This window comes from Indicator indicator, chromosome 4 (genome assembly GCF_027791375.1).
Source record: "Indicator indicator isolate 239-I01 chromosome 4, UM_Iind_1.1, whole genome shotgun sequence".
In the NCBI taxonomy this organism is placed as follows: domain Eukaryota; kingdom Metazoa; phylum Chordata; class Aves; order Piciformes; family Indicatoridae; genus Indicator; species Indicator indicator.
The window spans coordinates 11,792,261-11,815,808 of NC_072013.1; the positions used below are offsets into that span (position 1 = coordinate 11,792,261).

Sequence of the window (23,548 nt, forward strand, 5' to 3'; positions counted from 1 at the left end):
TGCAGCTTACTGCTGTTTTCAAGTTCTTTGGAAGAAGTTGACATTCTCCTGCTCTTGGAATAGGACTCTGGTGACCTCCCCAATAGTTCCAGCTCACCTGAATCAGCTGAACTGCAACATGTAAATTTGTTAGGAAAGGTGAAACTTGGTGAAGTTTTAGCTGTGTCACAATTAATTCAAATAGAAAAACTCCTTGTTTACTTGACTGTTGCATGAGATTAGTGGGTTTGTTACAGTAGTTTTCTTTTTTACAAGCTTTATATTTTTAGTGTTTTAGATATATGAGTATGCAAAATTATGTAAATCTGGTTTGAGTTTTGCTTAGAATGACAAAAAGGTGGTGAGACAGCAAGAAATAAATGGAAAGGGTACCCACAGAGTTCTGTTGCCTGTATCTTACCAGCCTTTTCTGTCAGTAATCCATACATTTTAAATACAAAGAATGTGATTCCCCTGGAGAAGATACTGTTGGGGGCTTTGTTGAAGAAAACAGTACTTGTTGTATTGTCACCTGTGATAGTCTCTACTATCAATTACAATATGCAGTTAGAGTATAAGCAAAATTAGAGAAATTGAGTAAATTGAATTGAATATCATATGATACATGTATGCGTAACGAAGCTGACACTATAGTTTGAATTCAGCTTAATGGTTATGAAGTGACTTTTTAATGTGGAGATTTGAATGAGGGAGTTAAAAACCTAGAAGGAAATGGAAGAAAGAAAAAGAGATTAAGGGATACAAATAGAAAAGGCAAGCTGAGGCAGAATGTTTACTGAAGCAAAAAAAACCTGGCAAAATACAGGGCAGAAGCCCTGTTGTAATTAAAAATTAAGACAAATACAGATTATAGGACTTCGGCAGTGTAAGAATCTTGTGATGAGGCTATGGAACTATTTAATGAAGGAGGAAACAAAAAACCCAGCAAATATAATAGGATATGTATATATGTTTTTTTCAGGAACTTTGGGAGCTTGGTAAATGTGGACTGTCAAACAAAAACAAATGACATCGCTTTTAACTGTGGCTTAATCCAATGTAGGCGAGTATAAGCTTAGATCTAGGAATGTCTAAAACTCTCTGTGATTGGGTAAAATTTAAAAAATACATGCTATCTCTGTAAATTATTATAAGCAGATTGTCCCTGAGTACAACAGTGAAATTCTTCTGCCTTCTACATCTCTGATGTATGGCTGAAGGGAATCTAAAATACTTTAGGAAGTTCAGTGTTTAGGATTTAGATAAGCCATATTTTTTCAAGTAGTATCTCTCCACAAGAATTGATTAGGGACTAGTCAGCATCTAATAATGGTGGTCTTTTTTTTTTTTTTTTTTTTCTTAAAACAGGCTGCAATGGCCATATGTAAGTTGAATGTCCAGCTGTAGTGTGAATGCTTGCTTTGAAGGGGATTGATGATCTCCAACAGCAGTGGGCCACAAAATGTTCCAATAACCTTGCGTTAACCATGGGTCATGGCTCCAGTTGATAACCTGACCTGCTTTTCTCCAGCATGTCAGGTAGTCTGGTACTCAGCCACTTTTAGAGAAAATGGAGTGCTTGCTTCTCTGGATTTCTCCTGAAACAGTGATTTTTGTCACATTAATTTTGGTATTTTTTCTCTAAAACAGCCAAAGAGTTCCTGCTTGCATGTGCAACTGAATGGCAATTAATTCAGCTTGATTAGACAGCTTACCATTCAGACCAATTTGACTGGGTGGGATACAAATGGTGCTGTGGCAGAGAAGCATCATCGGTTGGTCTCCTTCACAGCTGCAGCATATGATTATTCAGAGTCTTCATGGCCCAGAGGAAAAACTTCCTCAGAAACAGATGGGGAGTGAATATTTTTAGAAACAGTATTTTGAAGTATTAACGAGAGGAAGAGAAAAAAGACTTCAACTTTGGAGATAAATATAATACTAAACCTACTTGTTAAAGTATATTGAATAGTATTTTAAAAAATGTTTTAATTATAAATGATACTGTCCTCATAAGTATCTTTCCTCAGATTCTTCTATTTCCATGTTACTTGTGGCCAAAAGCAGTGTAAATTGCAAATTCTTCAAGTGCAAGTAGCTGCTCTAAAATAGTATTTTACAGTAATGCACAGTGCTCGAATCACTCTTATAAGGATTCTTGTTATTTCTGTCTGAATGTTTATTTTAATTTTCTGTTATTTCTCCAGTGCCCATTTGTTGTCTATGCAAGACTTGCTAGGAAAATGGAAAACTAGACCTCTGAGATCTAAGAAGTCTGTTTTGACAAGCTTGAAACGGCTTTTGTGATACCCTAAACATCTCCACAATTAGCTGACCAGTTAGCTTTTTGCACTCATCATAGTTTTCCTGCAAGAGGAAATGGTCCTTCTCTTCCAGATTATAGTGTCAGAGAATGATCAGTTCTGCTTTCCAAGCTGTGTTTTTGATAAAGTTATTTTTATGAAGAGATAAATCAATCCTCTAGTTTTCTTGAGTATCAAGTCTTCAAGTCTGATGAGGGCAAATGTCTTTTATCTGTTTCTAGCAGCCAGCCAGCAGTGGAGAATCAGCAGCAGCACCAACAAGCAGAAAAATCCTGAGTTTCTATCGCAGCATCAAAGAAACCCTAATTGTGTCAGTGTTGAGTGGTGTCCTAGTCTCCTGAGGGCTGCTTTCAGTGTCTTCAGCTTCCATCTTGAAATTGCAGCATGAGTGCTGATGCAATTTATATGAGTCTAATTTAGTGAGTATTAAATTGTGTCCTACAGGAAATAAATACTTCCAGTACAATTTTGGAAACAAAGTCTCTTCTTAAATTATTTTATAGCTTTGTCATATTCTAACCCTAATTGAATAAAAAAAAAATTGATAAGGAGAATATAAATGATACTCAAAGAACAGTTGGATTGCAAGATTTTTTTTTTTTTTGTAAGATTGAAAGATAATTTCTATTCTTAATCTTGTCATGGGTAGAGAAAGTTTGGAAGCCTTCATCTGCTTTTAACTATACATTATTTCTATCATGGATTGATGTATTTATCGTGTTCTTGATCTGGGAAGAAGAATTGGGAAGTAGTACAGTGTGACTTTTTTAAAGCAGGATTTTCATTCTTTTTGGCTCCAAGGTCAATTCTGTTTGGCTCCAAGGAAACACTGTACCCAGTGATATCACCATGCTTTGCGCTTCCACGCTGAGATTGTTAGTGTAGGTTTCGATAGAATTTGGAGAACTTGGGGCTGTAAGAAGCTCATCACTTTCAACTATTTTTGGTTTCAGTAAGGAGCAAACTCTGAAAAGCTTCCTTAGTTACGACCTCCAAATTGTCATATTTGGCATGTTCTACTGCATTTTAATATTATTGAACAAGCCTTTTCATTCTAGACCTATCTCATTTCACCTTATCTGTTTTGGAAGAGTCATGATGTTTCCTGATACCTGAGTGCTTAGATACAGTTGAGATATGTTAATTAATGTTAGAAGTTAAAATGCTGATTTTCTTAGTGTTGGCTGACTCTGGTTTTCTTATATGAATTTACATGTACTGGGTGACCTTACTGTGGTATCTCAGGTGTTGAATTATCTTTTATTTTGCATTTTGAGTGTAATCTATACAATGCAGTTATTATTAGTTAATTATCCACAGTTAAAAGCTTGAAAACCTTTTATACTAGAATTCTGCAAAGGTATGGTCAAATACAACTTATTTCTCAGAAAAAGACGGTTAATTGTTAGGTTCTAAACCAGGTAAAGCTATAAATGCCTTTCTTGGTATAATTAATATAATAATAAATTACTCAACTGTCAGGACTTAATTTGCACAGAAAAAAGTAATGACACATATATAGGTGTATGTATTTTGAAACTAACATCAGTATGGTAGTCTCTTTCAGAGTCATGTAGCTCACTTGTTGTCTTTGTTACTTAGTTTGACAGCACTGACAGTATTTCTAAATAAATTAAAAAACAGTGACAGATGGATAAGGCCCTATAACCCTGTGTGCTTTTTGTTCAGGTATCATGTGAGCTGCATCCATATAACTTCCTGCACGCAAGATCTGCTTGTGAAGTAATCATTTATTATGCAAACACCAGACCTTCGTTATATCAAATTTTATTAAATATGTACAGGTTATTACTATTTAAAAGAAGAAGTATCATTCCAAGATCTGCAAACTTTTCTCTCTAGCTTTGAGAGCTGCAGCAGAGCCTGTATTAATGCTAGTATGAAAGCTGTAAGCTAATGCAGTGTCACTGTGAAGGACACAGCACTGCCTTTGAAGGCAAAACTTCATCAGCTGTATTCTTTAGTTAAAATACAATCAAAATTATCTTTCCTGACAATAATATATTTGTACATTGTTTAAATTTCCCAACTCTGTCCAGCTTGTGGAATGGAAGCAAAGAATTCTGTCACGTTTTAGGATTCTCAGATGCTGAAGGGAATTCGTACCAGAAACATCTGACAGTAAAGGCCGTTTAAAGGCAGAGAAGGGGGAACAGGAAGCAAAGAGAAAGATGCGTCCATCTCCTCTGCTGGTATTCAGCCAGGAGGTCTTAATATGTGTCTTGCTTAGGGTCCCATGGCCTCAGTGAGGGTAATGCTTCCTATCAGTGACCCCTCTTCCCATCACCTCTCCACTAAACTGGTAGGTCAGCTTCTTCTTGACTTTTTTGACCTCCCCTGTCTTGCCGTAGTTTCTCAGTGCCCGTGCCATCTTCTGGTAGGTCATTTTCTTGCGATTGCCTTTCTGGATGCCCCAGCGATGTGCCAGTGCTTCTTTGTGTTTGGAGGAGAACTGGAAAGTACCTTTTTCCTTGTCCACCCACCAGATGCTGTCCTTCATGTCTCCACTGCGAAGAAGGTCCAGAAGGAACTGATACAGACGTATTTTCTTCTTGCTGCCTGTGTGAGAGTCAGAGAAGAAAGACAGCTGAGCATTAATATTAGCTTGTAGTTTCTGGTGAAACAGAAGAACATATATAATCCATGTATCTGTGTCATCTAGCTTCTCAGTCACATAACTTCTTCCGTTTGCAACATTTAGAACAATGGCCAGTGTTACACTGTGAGCACATAATGGGAATTGATGTACCAAGAAGAAAAAAACAAGAATAAGCAATTCCAAGGACCAAACTCTTGTTTTGAAATCAATTTGCTAATTTGAAGCTAACCGAAAAAACATTACTAATTTGAAACTAATCTGAAGCAAATTTGGGCAGGTTATACAGAACCTGACTCTCAGACACTGAGCAAACAGCCAAGTATTTTAGAAAATAATTTCCTTGATGTTCTTGCCTTGATTTTTCCCATCTTTTGATGAAAATTATCTTCACTGACCTGTTTCTCCATGCATAATTCCAGGTCCAGGATCCACACCATCAGTCTCCCCATCTGATACTTCCAGCGGGGGGCTCTGCCTCTCTATGTCCTCCTCATCAGAACTGGGCTGTGGTGGAGAGGAGTACTGTAGGCACATCCGGGGCAAATAGGGCACCTTGGGGAGAAAAGAGTATCAGAGGAAGGAGGCAGTGACAGGCAGCACGGCATCGAGATAAGAAAAGGAAATGTCATGGAGTTATCCAGAAGAGGAGAGAGAAAGTGAGACTTACATGGGATTTTCTCAGGATAATACTGAGTCATTTAATTGCTGATATTTGTAATAAATACTATGCAATTAAGAAACACTTGGAGCTAACAGTCCACACTTAAGACGTACAAGGATACATCTTCACAAGAAGGAAGGAGCAATAAGGTTGTGAAAGCCAGAACTTTCCCATGTAATATCCTATGCATGCGATATTGCCCCTCTTCCCCTCATATCTCCCAAGCGCAGCGTTCTTCCTAATGAGATTTTTGAACCCTGTTGCCTAGCCACAATGTAAAACTGCTTTTGGGAACAACTTTTTTTAACACAGATCTTCTGGAACTCTTCTTTTGAGTTTGAAAGAGCTGAACAGTTCTGCCCTAGCAGTGTTGATTTGACTGGCTTTGGTTCTTTTGTCCTCTTCGTTCCTTAGGCATAGGACCTTCTGGCAGCACTGAATCCCTACAGACTGCTTCCAGCTCTGGAGATGGGGTTACATGGCTCTGTCAGCTTCCTGTCCTGAATTTTCCCTGTGAGGAGGGAAATAGCCTTAGCACTGTGATAAAGGATACATCGTGTTGGCTCACGTTATCTTTTCTGTTTGAAAATTCTGCATTAAGGGGGATTTCTCATCTGCAAAGCTAGCAAGCCAGTTTTTGTGCTGAATTCTCTTGCCCTTATATAGAGGTCTTGTTAGGAGCAATGTAGAATACACTCTGGAAATTCTCAGCTGCCACCTGCTTTGTTAGGGATCATCATGAGTTGCGATTAATTATTACAGGTTCTTGTTTAAGAATGAGAAACAATCAGTCTGCGGGGCAAAGAGTAAGAACCCAATTCCTACATTTAAATAAACTAGGCTCGAGGTGAGGAGAAAGTTCTTCACAGAAAGAGTGATCTGCCATTGGAATGTGTGCTGCCCAGGGAGGTGGTGGAGTCACCGTCCCTGGAGGTGTTCAAAAAAGGATTGGACGTGGCACTTGAAGCCATGGTTTAGTTAGTCATGAGGTACTGGGTGTTAGGTTGGACTTGATGACCTCTGAGGTCTTTTCCAACCTTGTTGATTCTATGATTCCATATCCCCCCCCAAACCCAGCAGCATGTAGAATGTGCTTGTCATGAAATGGGCTATATCAATAACCTTGGAAAATGAGTTTTTAGACTTGCTGCTTGAGCCTGATTCCCTTCCCAGGGGACCTTAAGCAGCGTAGTGGGGAGTGGGTGTTCACTTCATGAGTCACCCAACTCACCCTGTTTTGAGCTTTTCAGATGAGTTTTGCACCAGCTCAGAATGTCCCAATAAGGAGAGTGCAAAGGGCTGGGTTTGGGGCGCAGCAGCTGACGGTTAATGAGTTGGCAGATTGGCTGGAGCCAATCTGGCAGGAAGACCAGGATTGGGTAAGAGTGTGTGTAAGCTTCCTGCCAGATCCTCACCAGAGAAACTTCAACCCTCACCACAGAGTCACCTTTAGCTTTTTACAGTTAAGAAAGCCACGGAAACAGGGGTAGGAAGGAAGGGAGACTCTGCCGTGGGGGAAGGGGAATGAGAAGGTGGGACAATGTCTTACAGGAGAGGGGAACAGAGACCAGTGCCTCTTGAGAGGAAGAAGGTTGTGGAAACCTGGAGTGCATTGAGTGGTATATGGGAGTAAGGAAACCACTCCTCTGGGACTGGAGGGGGACTGTGGAACAGTGCTGTGAATGAAGGTGTCTCTTGCCAGCCTGGGGAGCTGAGTAAGCCACACTGTCCTCACTTTCCCTATTTGCTGTATTTTTCCTTACACTTACTTTGCACTTAACTTGGTACATACAGAGTCACACAGTTACGTTGTACAGAGAACCTTCTAATGTGTTTGAAAGGGGCAGGTCACTAACTCAGTTCTGAAGAGACAAAGCTTAAGAAACTATTAGCTACTTTCCATATTCTGATGTCCCAGGGTCTGTGACATCTATTTATGATTTCTCTTCTTTATAACACTCTTCATAGTCTTCCTGCCTATTCTCCCTTCAAAATGACTACTTTTTTTTCCTTAGTTTTTGTGAGATGGCCTGTTGTCAGGCTAGCAAAACTTTTTAAGGAAATCTTGTCTAGAACAGCCCTAGCCTCAAATTTGATTTCACAAAATAAAATGCTATCAATAGAAAATTGGGTAAATATCATCACATATTCTTTCTTTATTTGCAAATTGTAACTCTGATGTTGCACAGCAAGCATGGGTGCAGTTAGTAACTGGCAAATTCAGTGGAGGATAAAACCTTGCTTCCTACTTCTGTTTCTTTGAAAATGCTTTGAATAATACTGTGTTGCTTAGGACTGTGGCTGAGACACACCAAAGGCTGGACCTCAGCATGCGAAGTACTACTTGCATGAGCTACTTTAAGTTAAAGTATAAAGCCAAAGATCCCCAGCTGGTAAGAAGGAGGAGGGTAGCAGTGAATTATATCTACTAATATCTTCTGCAGCTTGTTATGGGGTAGGGAAGAGAGAGCACAGTGCTCTTGATCAAAAGTTGCAACAAAATTAATTCTCTGCCTATTACCCTGAAAAAGATGCTAAGTAGGAGAAGCAGAAGCACCATCTATTGTGTTTGGTGATACTTCCAAAGACATCCATAAAGGGGATAATTTTTATTCTTTGCCTTTGGTTGGAGGTGACAGTTTGTCATTATGTATGAGCAGTTGCAGTGAGCAACTGAAACAACTTGAAGCTTCCCACAGACTTCTGTTCCATGAAGCATTTTTTAAAATATTTGTAACTTTCTGTTCCTAATTCTGTGTTTGTATCTACACCTTATATTCTGTTCCTGATTTTTTTTCTGAGTAGTAGGTGAGAAGTTTTATGGCTTGCAGTCAGTCAGTTTCCTTTTGACTTACTCATCTCTTATTTTTTTTCTTCTTTGTTTTTGTTTAATACAGTATACAATGTCAGTTTGCTTAGTATCTTTGCAGTACAATGGAACTCCTTATATTTCTGTTGTAGTGAGAATTCCCTGGCACTTCGGTGACTGCACAATGGAGTATTTTTACAGGGATATGACAGGCTTCATGTAAAATCTGAGTAATCTGAGATAAGACAGTGTGGTTTAGTTCATTTACTTTCAGGTAAAAACACAAGGAGGTTGTCTTCAGCCTGTTTCACTGTGGTAAAATTACCAGTGACTTGTCTTTGTTAGCTGTTCTTGTACAAGTCATGTACAATTGTCAGGGTTGCTTGGAAATATTTGAAACTTTCCTGCTACCTTGAGGTTCAGAATATTTCCCAATAGTCATAGATACCCTTGATATGACAGTCAATAGCGTCTCAGGTCCAGTTCCTCTGCAGATTTCAAACCAGTTGATCTTCATTGCAAATTGAACAAAAGTTTGAAACTGTTTAATTCCAGCGATCTCTTTCACACGAGAGTACGGAATCCCTGATGCATACTGACTATGCATCTTAACTATCCTCCTACATACTGAGTAAAGGCTGGTAACTGTACCTGGTGGTTGAGGCCGATGTGTGTGGTTGGGATTGTTGTATCCAAGACATGCATTTGTTCAATCTCCATGTGTCTGTACAGCTGCTGAAGCTGGGGAGGCTGTACACTCTGCAGTTCTGTGAAGTGATTGTCTCCAAAAGTCTCAAACTCACTGGGCATGTGGTGTGGATGATACTCCCAGTAATGATCTAAAGAAAATGAAAATAGATTGTCTGTTGTTACAAGATTAAGAAACATGGCATTCATCTGTCTGTCTTTGGTTCCTGTCATTGTACTTTCTGCCCTCACCACATCATCCCTGTTAACTTGTCTATCTCTGGTGACAGTCTCCATAGATCTCTGTCTCTCTCAGAGATGCCTGTGGCTGGAAAGTAATACTCAGGCCACCTTAATTACACGAATACTCTTAGAGGGAAAGATGGATTTCAATCGTAATCTAGCAGAAGATGCAAAAGACATTAATGCTGGCACCTTTTTCAAGAAGAGATGGTAACAATTTTACATTTTCATCTTTGAAGCCACAAATTCTACTTATATACATGCTATCATATTCTCATTACACTCTTCCCCATGGTGTGGAAATAAGGAGATGGAGAAAATTTACAGATTATTCTTCAGTTATCTCCAGTCTTCATTTTACTCTGCTATCAAAAGTTCAGGAATCCTGCAGAAAAAGCACAAAACTTTGCTATATATCTCCTGTAGTTGTGTTTTTGTATGTCACACATTTTTCAGTACCAGTACAGTAGAACAAAAGGACGAACTGTTGTGGCAGTCTGGTGTACACTGTTTACAGTGAGGCCCAGTTCTGATGAAGTCTCCTTCTCAGCCTTTTTAATCTCTTTAGTATGTTTTAAATTTCTGTGATAATACAGATTTTTCTTCCTAAAACATAAAAAGGTACTCAGATAACCATTACCCTGTTTCCTGATTTACTCACTTTTGAAATTAAATTCTGTATCATTCTCCATTTTAGGTTTCTGGGGGTTTTAGTTCAAGAGAAGCCTCCAAAATACTTAGAATCTCATATTTGCTGCTCAAAATGTAAAATCTGCTGGAGGAAGTGTGAAGCATTGGAAATTTTATTTATCTCTTACATACAGCAGCTGCATATATAATTATGCACATATTTGTTGCACTCTGTTTTTAAAATCAAAGTCAGCATCACATCCTCTGCTCTGACTGAGCTAGGACCTAATGTTCCATGGTTTAATTATTCATGCATCATTTTATGCATGGGTGAAATTTCTTTGTTATTCATTGTAACAGTTCTAATTTGTATTTTACTATTCTGAGTTTTCTTCCCTTGTATTATTAGAAATAATTTCTAACCTACCCTTCATTTATTTGCAGGTTGCTATCGTGTACCCTTACAATCTACTCCTAATTATCATTTAACTCAGCTGCATGTATTTAGCTCAGTCTTTTTATATAAATCAGTACACTTACTACCCCTAGTGCACTTTTCCAACTTCCCTCTCACTGTTGACATCGTTTGGAAAATGCTATGGACAGAGCTGAACATATTCCAGTTTTACTGAATTTACAGAGGAACAGTTTGCCTCATTCTACAATATGATGCTATTATGTATGACATTACCTGGATACCAATGTGCTGTTAGTATTTCTTCTTAAATTCCAGTTTTGTGTTTTTTCTCAGCTTCTGTCTCCTCATCCTTCCTCACTTATGTGTCAATTAGGTCTAATTTCACAGAGGATTTGAAATCTGGGATAGTGACTTTGAATGTGGTTTCCTTTAGAGGGCACTCACTGATGTGCTCATAACAAACACAGCTGCCTCTGAGAAGTTGTAAGCTCTTTTAGCTACCTTTATGATACATGTCTGTAGAAATTTATTTGGAAGCTCAGACCATTTACCACGCCAGTGCTTACTTTTTTGTCATTCCTACTCCTGTAATTTGTGGATAAACCATGTCACTGCTTGTGAAAGGGCCGGAAAGGTGCTTACAAAAGCACCCACAGAGTTGCTGCATTACTCTGTAATTTCTTTACTTTGTTTTATAGCTCTTTACTTTGTTTTATAGCTCTTTCTGTGGGCTATGTATGGATTTTATAGCCCACAGTTATAATTACATTGCACAGCAGCACTTCTTCGTGTTGTAGTGATAGAGAAAAAAAATCTGTTTTCTCTGGTGAAAAAGTGGATTTTATAGTTGCAAAGTACCCAGATACTTTTACATTTGCATCTTCTCCACCCCAGGAAATGGCAGAGAGTGTGATTTTGAATCCACAGGTCAGCAAAGGCTGTATGTCCTGGTAGGAATCTGTGGGCACTTTCAGCTTGAAACTTTTTTTGGTTACTTGGAAATCTGAGTCACACTAATTCATGCATTTTTCTGGGTTAAATTACTGCAGTTTTCTCTAAATAGAGCCAGTCATTGAGACTCTATATACCATAGGCAGCCTGTGTAATAAATTGAAGGAGTAGTGTATAGTCTTGTTCCTTAGAAATCATCTGGCTCTGTGTGCAGAAAGTCCTCTGGCAGTGTATATGCTCAAAGATCCCTTGTCTTTGATAATTTAAAGCAAATGGGATCAATGCATAACTGTGAGGATGATGAAGTCAAGGCAGACGTCTCTGAGGTTGTCAATGGCTGATCTTCAGCTGTGGAATGTCATACTAGTAGTAACTATGGTGCTTCAAGAGAGAACACAGTACATTTCCGAAATGCATAGCCATGAGTATTTGTGCATGCTCTGAGTGGTCTACTTCTGATTCTTCTTAAATATTTTATCAGCAGTCATATTTTCATGTTTCAAGATACCTCTTGGGTTTTTTGAAACCTATGACTAGATTCCTGCTACTACCAGAATGGTTCTTTTAAACTCCCTCTGGAATGCTTTTTTGTACATATGGCTGTTAATCACTATGTAACATTTAGCCTAGTCATTACTAAATTCCTTTTTGTATGGAATTAGGTGATGCTGTAAAAACACTTGGATATAATGGTTACTAGCACAGCATTTAGGGACTTAAAGTGACCACATAATACTAATGCATTAAAAAATAAATCTGTCAGAAATTACTTCAACACAAATTTATGTGCAAATATTCAAGTTGTGACAGAAAAAGTCCTTATTTCTTCCTAAATTATCTATAATATTTACAGTGTGCTTAGGGTAAGCAGTATCTTCTTAGTTATGTTAAAAGAGAAATTCCAAATTCTGTCTTCACAAACCCCTCTGCAGGTAACCATCCTGGCTAAGTTACTGCACATGAAAGTATTTAAAAATTTTAAATATATATATCTGCAATTGTTAAAGGGTTAGCAGCTACTTAAACTCTTTGTTAGTATTATGTCAGTGATACAGAGCAATTCTGTTCTTTACTCAAAAACATAAAGGTGGATGGAATTGAATAAAAGAAGAGAAAAAAATCAGAAATGGAAAGTGTCTTTTCTTTGGGTAAAGAAACATAATTAAAAGCCAAACTATAGCTACACAATGGAGTCATTATGAAAAATTTCATCTGAAGTGAAAGAGGATGTGAAAAAAATTCTCTTATAGAGACATGGAGATTGTGTTTGTTTTGGTCTTGTATGTAGTGAAAGGTTAGAGGAAGGACAGTCATGAATTCTGAACTCTCTCCCTGTTGGGAAGCAATAGTGAACCCAAAGGCATTGTGTTAATATCCAGCATGGAGGTAGGTAGATTCTCACTCTCCAAGTAAGAAAACAGAACTTCATCTTCTCTGTCATCTTCTGACCAATGTAGATTGCTTTGCTTATGATTTAATACATGAATAATGTTAGAACCAGCAGTTAAAATATGAAATAAGCTTAGGAAAGGGATCTATTATGAAGTGGAGTAATAGGGTAAATCTGCACTGCACAGTGCAAACCATGCAGAAACCCATGAGCCAGCTCGTGAACCGGAAACATGACTGCTCTGTCAGCACAGCACTCTGCCTGAGGAGGTGACTGGGCTGACATGGCTGTACTTGTGAGGTCTGAGCTGCCGTCTTTCAGTGCTTCTGCTCTCTGCTGTACACATTTTCAAACTCTCACCTCAGAGAGGGTTTCTTACACAGTGCCACACGGCACAGCTTAGATGTTACTGCATGTCATGCTCATCTGACAAAACAAGCCAAGATAAAAAACACAGAGGAAAAGAGAAAAGTACTGAAGGACACTGGAAAATTAATGTCTTGATTCCCTACAGAACTGCTCTGAGTGGCATGTTGTCCTCCTAGGTAGTACAGCAGTCATATCTATAACTACAGTAGAATCTCATTAACTCTCACTTTACAAACTTTGTGATTTTAATTATGCCAAGTGTTCAAAAATCTGTGAGTCAGGCCCCAGCAAATTGTGAGAATGACTGAAACAAGGGGATTTTTTAATGAAGTTTGATGTTCGTTCTGTTTTCCAAAGGTTCGCATGTTTGGACTTTCCTCCACTTCAATGTAGGCTAAAATCCTAATAAAATCAAAGATGATGTTTTTAGATTACCATATTACTCAAGGAGCTGTGTTAAAAATAAAGTCCAAACCAAGAAATTCAGTTAAGTTCCTTGAGGCTAGCAACAAAATGAACAAGGATCAGCATTCAGCTTTATGCAAAAGTGATTTTTACTAAACCAGTACTGTTTAGTAATAACTTAGAAACAAAGATGCAGTGGAATTTTGTAATGGCTAAGATTGCATTAGTCTTACCAAATATGCTGTATTACATTTACAGACTTACTAGCATACAGGCTCAGGATATGGTGATGGACTAATACAGGATTACTTGAAGTACCTTCTGTCCTGTGTGACTGTCTTTGTACTTATTACAGTATTTACAAACAGTTAAACTATAGTTTACAAAATAGATGAGAGTGTTGCATATTGTGATGGATATTTTATGGTGTGTTTTTGCTTGTTAAATATAGTATTCGCTTACTGGCAATGATCTCCTCATATTAAATTTATGACATAGTGTGTTGTGTTTTTTACTGCCTACTGACATAACCATGGTATAAGGGTTGCTTTCAACATTCTGTTCTAGAAAAGTGACAATAATGGATGTAGCACAGACCTACAGATTAAGATATTTGCCATCTCCCTTTCTCAGAGCTAATTTACTGGCAGTGAAGGACAGGTGGTCTGGCACTTGAGCGAGACCTCTGTCTTTAGCAGTCCCTCAGCAAAGTCAGAAGTGTTTTTCTGTCTTGCAATATATACGTACTTTATCTGGTAGCTTTTCTTTGTATTATTTTATATGTACTGCCAGTGATCCCACTGTACCCAAAGTGGAACTCCTCTCTCACAATTCTGTCTTACTTATTTCTTCTTTTTTTCCTATTAATCACATTCTTTGCTCTTTCATGTCACTGCTATCACTGCAGTACCTTATCTATTCTTTTTCCCTGGCAGTTTTCAATCATTGTGCTTTTATCCACGTTGTTCTGAATGCTTAGTACATGTTTCTAGAAGTGGTTTGTAATGTCCCTTTCCTGATCTTCTGCACAGCTTTTCTCAGGACCCACTGCTTCTGTCATGTTAATAAAATGAAAGACAAAGCTAGGTTTGTCCATGTTTATAGGAAAGTAGCAAAATGTGATGATTTGTGGATCTCTTTCCCCTTTGTGTTCTTTAATTGCTCATTGCACTTTTGGGCTGTAAGAATTAAGGAAAGCATAGAGCATATGAGATTTTTACACACAACCAACTACACTACAGGTGCTTTAATAAGTAAAAACTTTATTGAAATGTGCAGGCAAGGTTTAAGCTGCCTCTTCCAGAATCACTTAGTGTGGGTCTTTCGGAGAAGTGCAATACAAGTTTGGGAAGAGACCAATTTGTGTTCAAAGTGGGTGTACAGGTGCTACTTAGGCCATAACCCATATAGGTGACTTATGAGGTGTTTTTTGTATTGATGATGGTGAGTAAAAACGTGTTAATGATCTGAGCAGTGTAGCTTGGGGACAGCCTTCCAACAGTAAAATGGGCAGTAAACCAGATGGGATGATAATACTATGGAAGATAAAGGGATATTGTTGCTTGCAGTAGCTTAGACTTAATGACAGAAAAAATATTTCCCAGGGTTTTTTACTACATGGCATCTTTTATACTTGTTATTATTAAATTGTCACAAATGCCTTCTAAGATAATAAATGTTATCCTTATTTTATGGGTATGTAAACACATACAGGTTATAATGTAAAAACCCTGAATTTCCGTGTGGAATTCACTGGGTTTGATTAATGTGACTTGGCAGATGCCATGAGATAACTTACCAAAACTGAATTAATTATTTATCTCCAGGCTTTAAGAATATTCTGTTTCTTTAATGCAATGTAGAAAACAGATTTAGGTAGGAATCTTTTTAAATTAAATGCTCAGAACAGTTCTATTCTGTAATTTGTTGCTTAAGGTAGCTTCTGTTGCCACAGATAAAGCAGTGCTCTGCTGTGAAGCTGTTAGATGTCTTAAATTAAGCAGTGATGGGTCTAGTTGCAATATCAGTGGGAGTGTTTTAGGGAAACTCCAGGGTCTGGTGGGACTGCCACAAGTGATACAGCAGAACGGTGCTTTGCCTTCCTGAGTCAATATTGACTCTGATATTTCCAGGGTGGTATTGCTGGGCCATTGTATTGCACAGCAGACACATTCACAGAGCAAGACTCTCCCCAAAGATACCAAATCTTTGAAATCATATACATAAACTGAAGTAATAAATAATCAGACAGTATTTTTATAATGAACTAGGTTTACGTACGAGCAACTACAAGGAAGTTTTACATAGATTTAGAGAGAGGAAGTACTTGGGTGTATTGGAGGAAGAGTGAAAGTTAAAGCTAGGTGTGGCAGCATGAGAAAGAGCTCAAAAGTAAGAAATAGATGGAGTTGAAAAAGCCAAATACCAAAGAAACATAATTAAAATGAAGACACAAATACAGCATTTAGGACCTATGTCAAACAGGAACTGGAGATGTGAACACAAGATGAGAAATACAGTATTGCGAATTTGTGTCCTCAAAGAGTGTTGAAACAAGCATGGTGCTTTTGATCTGCACAGGAAAGTAAAAACACGGCGAAGATAATGAAGAAAGAGATTATGAGATCCCACCTTCCTGACAATACACTGAATGTCCTGGAGACTCCTTGCATTATTCAGTACTTTCTTAAATCATCTTTCAGAGAAACCATGTTGTAGTTGCTTGGTTGGAACAGTGCCATTAAGCACAACAAAATATTACTGGTTTCTTCATCTTAAGTATCTTCCTATACATTACAGATCACATTAATATGTTTGTTCTTTCCAAGATCTCTTTCCTTCATAATCCCATAAGATTTTATGCTCCAAGGAGTTATTTTTTCACTTACCACCATGACTCTCTCCATCACTGTTGAGATACTGGTAATAGTCATGGGGTGGTCTATAGAGGTCTGACTCATAGGGTATCATATCTTCAGAGGGCTGTAAAAAGAAGAGGAATTTTTAGAAGCGTAAACTTACACGAATGCCTTTGAAATTATTCATATAGTTAGTGAAGGGGAGATGCCAAGACATTTTAGATTGCCCAGGGAAAGAAGGGGGAGGCTTCAAATCCTTATTGAATCAGCAGGAATAAAGTACTTGACACCAAACACTGTTTTGCAGTGGGATCATTTTAAAAGTAAAAAAAAAAAAAAATCCAACTCCTTAGAGCAGTCTGTGTAGCAGAACTTGTCCTGTGGTATTACACAAGATTATCTTGCCCTTCAACCTTCTGTGGATACTACTTAATAGAGCTATCTTGGATACCAGGCCCAAGCCAACATGCCATCACAACCAGGAAAACTTTTCATCATGACAGACATTTGTTGTTGTTGTTAATATTATTATTATTATTCCTTTCATACACAAAAGAGAAAGCAGAAACTTGTCTTACCTAAGCATGTGTTTCTAGGAGATCTCACTAAATGGTGGCAGTTTCTAAGAGGGTAATAATGTTGACAGAGGGCATAAAAACATTTTGAGATGTTTTTCAAACAGTTCAGAGCAGCTGCATAAGGCTGAGACGTATACACAGAGAAGACAAGTCCAAATGTGGGTTAGATACTACGTTGTGACCTATTGGATGCTTAGGTATAGAATTAGAGTCCTCTTTGTGCTATTAATATAGGTGACTTAGAGTAACTTTCCCACTTGTTTTCCTCCCCACACCTAGTACTCCAGTGATAATATTGTTTAATGTTGTTTCAATAAAGGTGGCCTGCATAATTATTTTGATTCATTTCATGTTTGGTTTTGTCTTTTGCCAGAACAAAGATTTAGAGCAGGGCAGAGTCCTTCACAGGGCTTTGCTAAACTTTTGTCCAGTTAAGTTTGTTACAGTATTTTCTTCCTATCTGAACAAATTCTATGGTGTGAGCAGCAACGTAAAAGTCAAACACCATCTTGTGAAACAAAATTATTTCTAGCAAGTACTAATAGAAAGATTTTTCTTCTGTTAATGACTTCAGCATAACTACCTTTAAAGAAGAGGACTAATACTTAAAACAGCATAACTTACACGATGGACATATTTTTTATGTTCATATATTTGTATGTTCATATGCTTATCTGTATGTTTCAAATCCTCATCTCCCTCCATAAATCTTGTTTCATCTCTGGAACACCAACATTTCATAGGCTTAGACTATGGTAATAGCATGCCAAAAATGGTTCTCTAGACTACTTGAGAATATGAAACTTAAGGCAGCACCTGCCATTAAAATCTAGATGGAGATGGTAGATAAGAAGCTGGCAAAAGAAAAAAAAATTCTGGTGAAAACTGGGTCTTAGTTACTATTGCTCATTAACACTACATTTCTTAGTTCTTCCAGTTAACTCCTTCAGTTCATTCTTTTGGAATTCAGGGATTTAAAGATTGTCATTTTCTAGGGATGTGATTTCTATTATGACATTGAAGAGATTAGATCAAGACAAAGAGAGCCTTATTCCTAGAGGATTAAGAAGTCAGAACACAGAAAAATAGAAAATGCTTTTAGAATTACTTTGGACCTTGGTAGATCCTTAGCATATCCTATTAAAATGCACTGGTAAGATTGCCTGAACCATCATAGCTTCCAGAATGCACACTAACTGGGCATCGCATCCATGGTCAAAACCTGAGGGACAAATCCATTGTCGGATCCCAATATAATCTGAAGTGGTGGCCAATTGCTTTGGGGATCTCTTGAGAAGATAATAACCTACAAAAAAGACAATCTAAGGGAAAGACTAAGTAAAAGAGGCAAATCGTTGCTTAATTGTATCCATAGCAGGGATGCTAACAAAGGGACCTCTTTTATTTCTGTTCTCTGGAGGATGTAGGTGCAGTCTCTCTTTTCAAATCAGTTCAGTAGAATTGCCTTTCATCTACACAGAGATTTCATGGAAATTATAACCTATTTTTCAGATTTCAGAGGGGTGGTCAAATGAGACAGTAAATCATAGATTCTCTCTTAATGCTTCTGGTTTTCGTCTGCATATTTTTTTTGTGTTGTCTCTAACTATGACTGGTTATACGCATTCATTCGTCCTCTATTCTTTAGACCTGTGGTGTGCTCTGATCTCTGATAAGAAAAAGTAATGAGACTTTATTTTGCTTTCTTCAGGATAAAGTTCTGAATGGAATTTCTACTTTTCATTATCTTTGGATATTAATTTGCCCCACTCCCCCATTTCCTTTCCATAAGTACATGTTTCCTGTTAAATTGCATCAACCTGAAGAATGCATGAAGTTTTTGCCTTCATATTCAGAATTGTTATTTTGTCATAACTCAAAGGAAGGCACTCACATTCTGTGAGAGACCCCGGTATCCAAATGCAAAGTGCACATCATACTAGTTGAGAGAAATGGGAAGTTTTAAAAATCATACAAATGTTTATAGTTTGAAAGGAAAAAATCTTTGTTTCCCTTCAACTAAAACACCAGAAACTGACTGAAATGATAAAAATTTTCCATATCTACTGTGGCAAAAGCCAAAAGTAAACAAATTTCCAAAGAAATCAGTGTCCTGTCAATCTAAGATCAATTTGCTATGTAAACTTTTCTACTGCTACGACAAAAGCTTGGTTACTCATCTTTACAGAAACACAGCTTGGCAGAAGATGAAGCACCAGTCAAAAAGTAGAAAAACTACATATTTTAGGCATGGGAAAGAATGTTTGACTATTCCTATTTGTATTCTTCCCTCATTGTCTTTTCTTCCCCAAGATTTTCAAAACTCCCCAATTTCAGTCCAATGTACTGTAACACAAGCAATAGCGTGTCTCAGTCTGAGAGCTGAGAATGAGGCATTTCTACCATTCAAAAGCTGGTTTTACAAGCTCAGATTTGTATTCAATATTCAGAGCTAAAGGAAGGTCTGTTGAATAGACTCTTCAAAATGATTCCCCTAATATTTACAGAACTGTCTGACTGCACAGAGAGTTGCAGATACTTAACATCTGAAAAACAGTCTGCTTTGCAATAGGTCACTGTTTTTTTACATAACCTGTTTTGAAAGTTCAGAACTGAAAATCTATTCATTATGGATTGTGGGAATTTTCTTCCTTGAATTTGTTTTGTGCTTGGTGACCCATGTGATAAAGTATGTATGTGTGTATCCTTGCTAATTTATGCAGCCTGGGCCAATCCGTCCCCACAAAGGGCTTGCATTGGCAACGCTTTTCACTGTGGTCTCTGATTTGCAAGGGTACAGTAACTACTATGGGAAGATATATGTTCAGTATTTAGAACTCCATATATCATAAACTTAATTAGATAATAGTCAAAGGGGACAGTACAGCATGGGTTTGTTCTGATTGCCTTTATCCCATGGGAAGGTGGGATATTTGCTTCTATTTGTTAGAGAGAGAATTGCCAAGAACATGATTTAATCTTTGGGGGGGTTTAAGTTTTATTAAAACCTATTTATCTAGTTAAGAGAGAAGAGTTTTCACCATGTTCTGCTGTTGCCTCTTGTACCAATCTTCACCCACTTGCCCTGTCCTTCTCTGGAACCTTCCCACCCACACGCTCATTCTGTCATCTTACTTACTAGTACAGTACTTCCATAACACTGAACTGTTTTGTTTCTACTGACAAAAAGCTTATGTTACAATTTAATATTTAACAGACATCAATGACCATTTGTTCTATTAATTGTTTTTGTGTAAAAGAGTGACAGAAAGCTTTGTTAGTAACTCATAGCTGTGGTCTGAAGTTCGTATCTCCTTTCCTGCATGCTGTGAGGTGCAGTATGCTATCTAAACCCATATTCCAACCTCAAGCAGGAGGTCAACAAATAATACTTTATCTGCCACAGAATTTGATAAATGGAAAGTTGCCTCCATCATCCTTCTTTGCCCTGAAAGCCAATGGAAAAGCTGTGAGACTAGGGAAATACAGAGGTCTCAACTGAATAGCAATCTAAAAAGTCTTGTTATTCACCAAGACTTTGTCAGATGATTCCAGGTGACCGTAAATTCACTAAATGCTGATCTTGTTATCCTGACATAACGATTCACTGGCATGTGATTCAGAATTACTCCACACAGTTTCCAATGATATGTTGCTGAGACAAGTTTTAAGGCCAAGATTAACCATGTTTCCTTGGAAAAAAATTGCAGTATAACTATTTTAGAAAAGGTGAGTAAAAATATTGGTATGAGTGACCATTAGGCTAGCCTCACTGGACCATCTGGCAATGTAGTTCTGTGGAACAGGATGCTACTGTTTGCTCTCACTCAAATGCACCTCTGTTCAAAGCTGTGATTTCTACAGGCCACTACTTAAGGATTCATATATAACTAGGGTCCTCTTTAGGCAGAGATGTTGGACTTAATAATTTTTCACCTGCAGCACAAGATTCTATCATGCACTGAAGTGCATGGACCCAGTTTGCAGAACTTTTCCATGCAAAATTCCTACTCTTTAGAGAAAGATGTAGTACTCCTAAACCATTACAACAGCATTTTCCAAATGAGGTATAAGACTCTCCTGGGGCAGTCAAGAAGAAGGCAGTTACTGACCCACCCTCAGATGAAAGGGGAGGGTCAGAGGAGGGAAGTATGGCTTCACGGAAACCCCTGCCTAGAAACAGGGTGATGTCTCCCCTCTGAAAGAGTCCCAGGAGACCCAGACATTTCTAACGATGCCATGTGGGGCCTCTGACAGGCAGTGCTCAAAGTGCACTTAAAACAAATTTGAAAGTACAAAGTTCAGAATTACTCATTTTTGGACATTTTTATCTCAAAAGAAAATCTTGAGTTGCCCCATCAGGTACTCCTGCAAGTTAGAATCTTAGAATTCTCAGATTTGGAAGGGACTTCAAAGATAATGTAGTTCCAACCCCCCTGCCATGGGCAGGGACACTTTCCACTAGATCTGATTGCCCAGAGCTACATCCAGCCTGGCCTTAAAAACTTTCAGGGATGGGGCTTCCACCACCTCCCTGGGCAGCCTGTTACAGTGTCTCACCACCCTTATGGTGAAGAACTTCTTCCTAACGGCTCATCTAAATCTACCCTCTTGCAGCTTGGATCCATTCCTCCTAGTCCTATCACTACCCAACAGCCTAAAAAGTTGTAATTGTGTTTTCACTGCCTGTTATATCATTCAACTGAAGACAGTTCAGACAGAATATTTATCATGACATGAATCAGAATATGGGCCAGGCTGCTAGATTTTCACTCTCTTTATTCAATGTATGCACTGGAATTCAATATGGGGGGCAGGGAGCGGGTTGAAAAGTCTAGAAAACTAAAAATTTTTGTTGTTGTTGTTTCCCTAATGGTTGAGAACAAGGTTTAGATTTCTTTCCATTTTTTTTGTTTCTTTTGTAAGGCTAACAAGTAACACTGAGAAATCTTCGTGTACTTTTTTCATTTTCTCAGTTTCTTTTCATATTCCTGCCTGATGCATTTATGGTAGATCCAATTGCAGTGTATTTAAAAAGAAAGGAAAAATATTTTTAGAGTCTTCTTGCCCTTTGGGTAGATTGGGAATTTTGGGGACACTAATGGTGAACTGCTAGAATAAATGGTCTCCCAAAAAGAAAATCTATTTTTTCAGTCAGCCTGTATGCCAAACATGAAAAGAAATCAAAGGGCTATCTTTCGGGGTGGAAACTAAGTAAATATATCTCTAGCTTTAGTTAGATGGGACAAGACAAAAAGAAAACTTGATAGAAGTTTTGTTAAAAGGATTGTTGGACCTGTATTGACTTAAAAGAATTGCTGTAAGTCATCTACCACAGAAAAAGACATCTTACCTAACATTTGTTTAGCTTCTGCGACTTAATAAAATCTAGTTAGGGCCTCTTTTACACATTCTGGTTAAAGATTTCCCATTAAGGTTTGCTGCTGAACAACAGATTAGTGGCATTATGTTCTTTAGAAATAACAATTTCTGAACTCATCATATGACAAATTACAGCAGTGTAACAATGTTTCAGTTAACAAAAAGATGGAAACAGCCTCATAAGCATACAGAGAAATACGTATCTTAGAGAAAACATTGCAAGACACAATTAAGTGCTATAGTTCTTTTCTTCTTGTTCACCATTTGATTTTTCATAGCAAGTGTATTCAAGCAAATTCAGTTCAAGAGAAGCTGAAGTTAGAAACTAAACTGCCATCATTGCAAAGAGCACAGTGTCCTAAAATCTGCAGTATGTAAAAGCAGCATTCTTCTCACACAGACGGTGGATTGTTAAATACATAAATTATGTCAGACACTCCAGATGATTAAGAATTACAACCTGAAGAAGACTTGGCCTTATATCACAAAGCCAGCACTGAAGAAAAACATTTACTGTCTTGCTATGCGCATATTGTACAAAAATGCCATATGTTTAATCTGTGAAAGCAAATGGAGATCAAAATCAGATGCAAGTTTAGGGAGGAAATGTTAATTTCCCATTCATTGCATTGTTGTCACTAGCATTATATATTGGCCTAAGCCCAACTTCCTGGCAGAGCAAATACAGTCCAAAACACAGATACTCTCAAATAATAAAACCTGGTTTACTTTCCCTTTTGCTACTTAGTCCAACAATCCATATTAGAAATAAACTCCATATACTTACAGGGGGTATGAGGGGAAATCCTTCCATTTTGCAAGCTTGCAACATTCAGCCAACTTCTGAGTGAATTTTTCTTAATTCAGTATTCAAACATCCAGAATAATTGATTAAAAAAAAAATCACATTAAAAAAAAGAAAAATATTTAGAAAAGTAAAAAAGAAAAGAAAGAAAAAAAATGAGATCTTTGGACTCTGTGGTGTCCCTTTGCAGTGATGGATCTCGTGACAGGAGAAGGACCCTAACAAGTTTTCATAGTTTGCCCTAATAGGTTCTGAGGTGAACTTCTTCCCGAGTTGTATGTGAAGTTCCTGATTTTATCGTATGTCTGTAGAAGGGAGATAGCCCTTGGGTCTATCAGTGCGCTGTGACATCACAGCTTTTAGCCAGTTTGCATAAATCTCATTTCAGGGAGCTGTGGCACTGTAGCAGGAAGTCTGCCCCGGGCCAGATCTGCTATGG

At 37.9% G+C, this 23,548-nt stretch overlaps 1 protein-coding gene across 1 annotated transcript; it reads right to left on the reverse strand.

The window, feature by feature from the left end:
- Positions 1–4,566: 4,566 nt before the first annotated feature.
- SPI1 (Spi-1 proto-oncogene) lies at positions 4,567–23,136 on the reverse strand. Its single transcript, XM_054400569.1, has 5 exons — positions 23,092–23,136; positions 16,375–16,468; positions 9,045–9,232; positions 5,319–5,475; positions 4,567–4,883 (listed from the first exon to the last, which is right to left on the reverse strand). Exons 1-5 carry the CDS (start codon positions 23,134–23,136, stop codon positions 4,567–4,569), a joined length of 801 nt encoding a protein of 266 aa, XP_054256544.1.
- Positions 23,137–23,548: the final 412 nt, after the last annotated feature.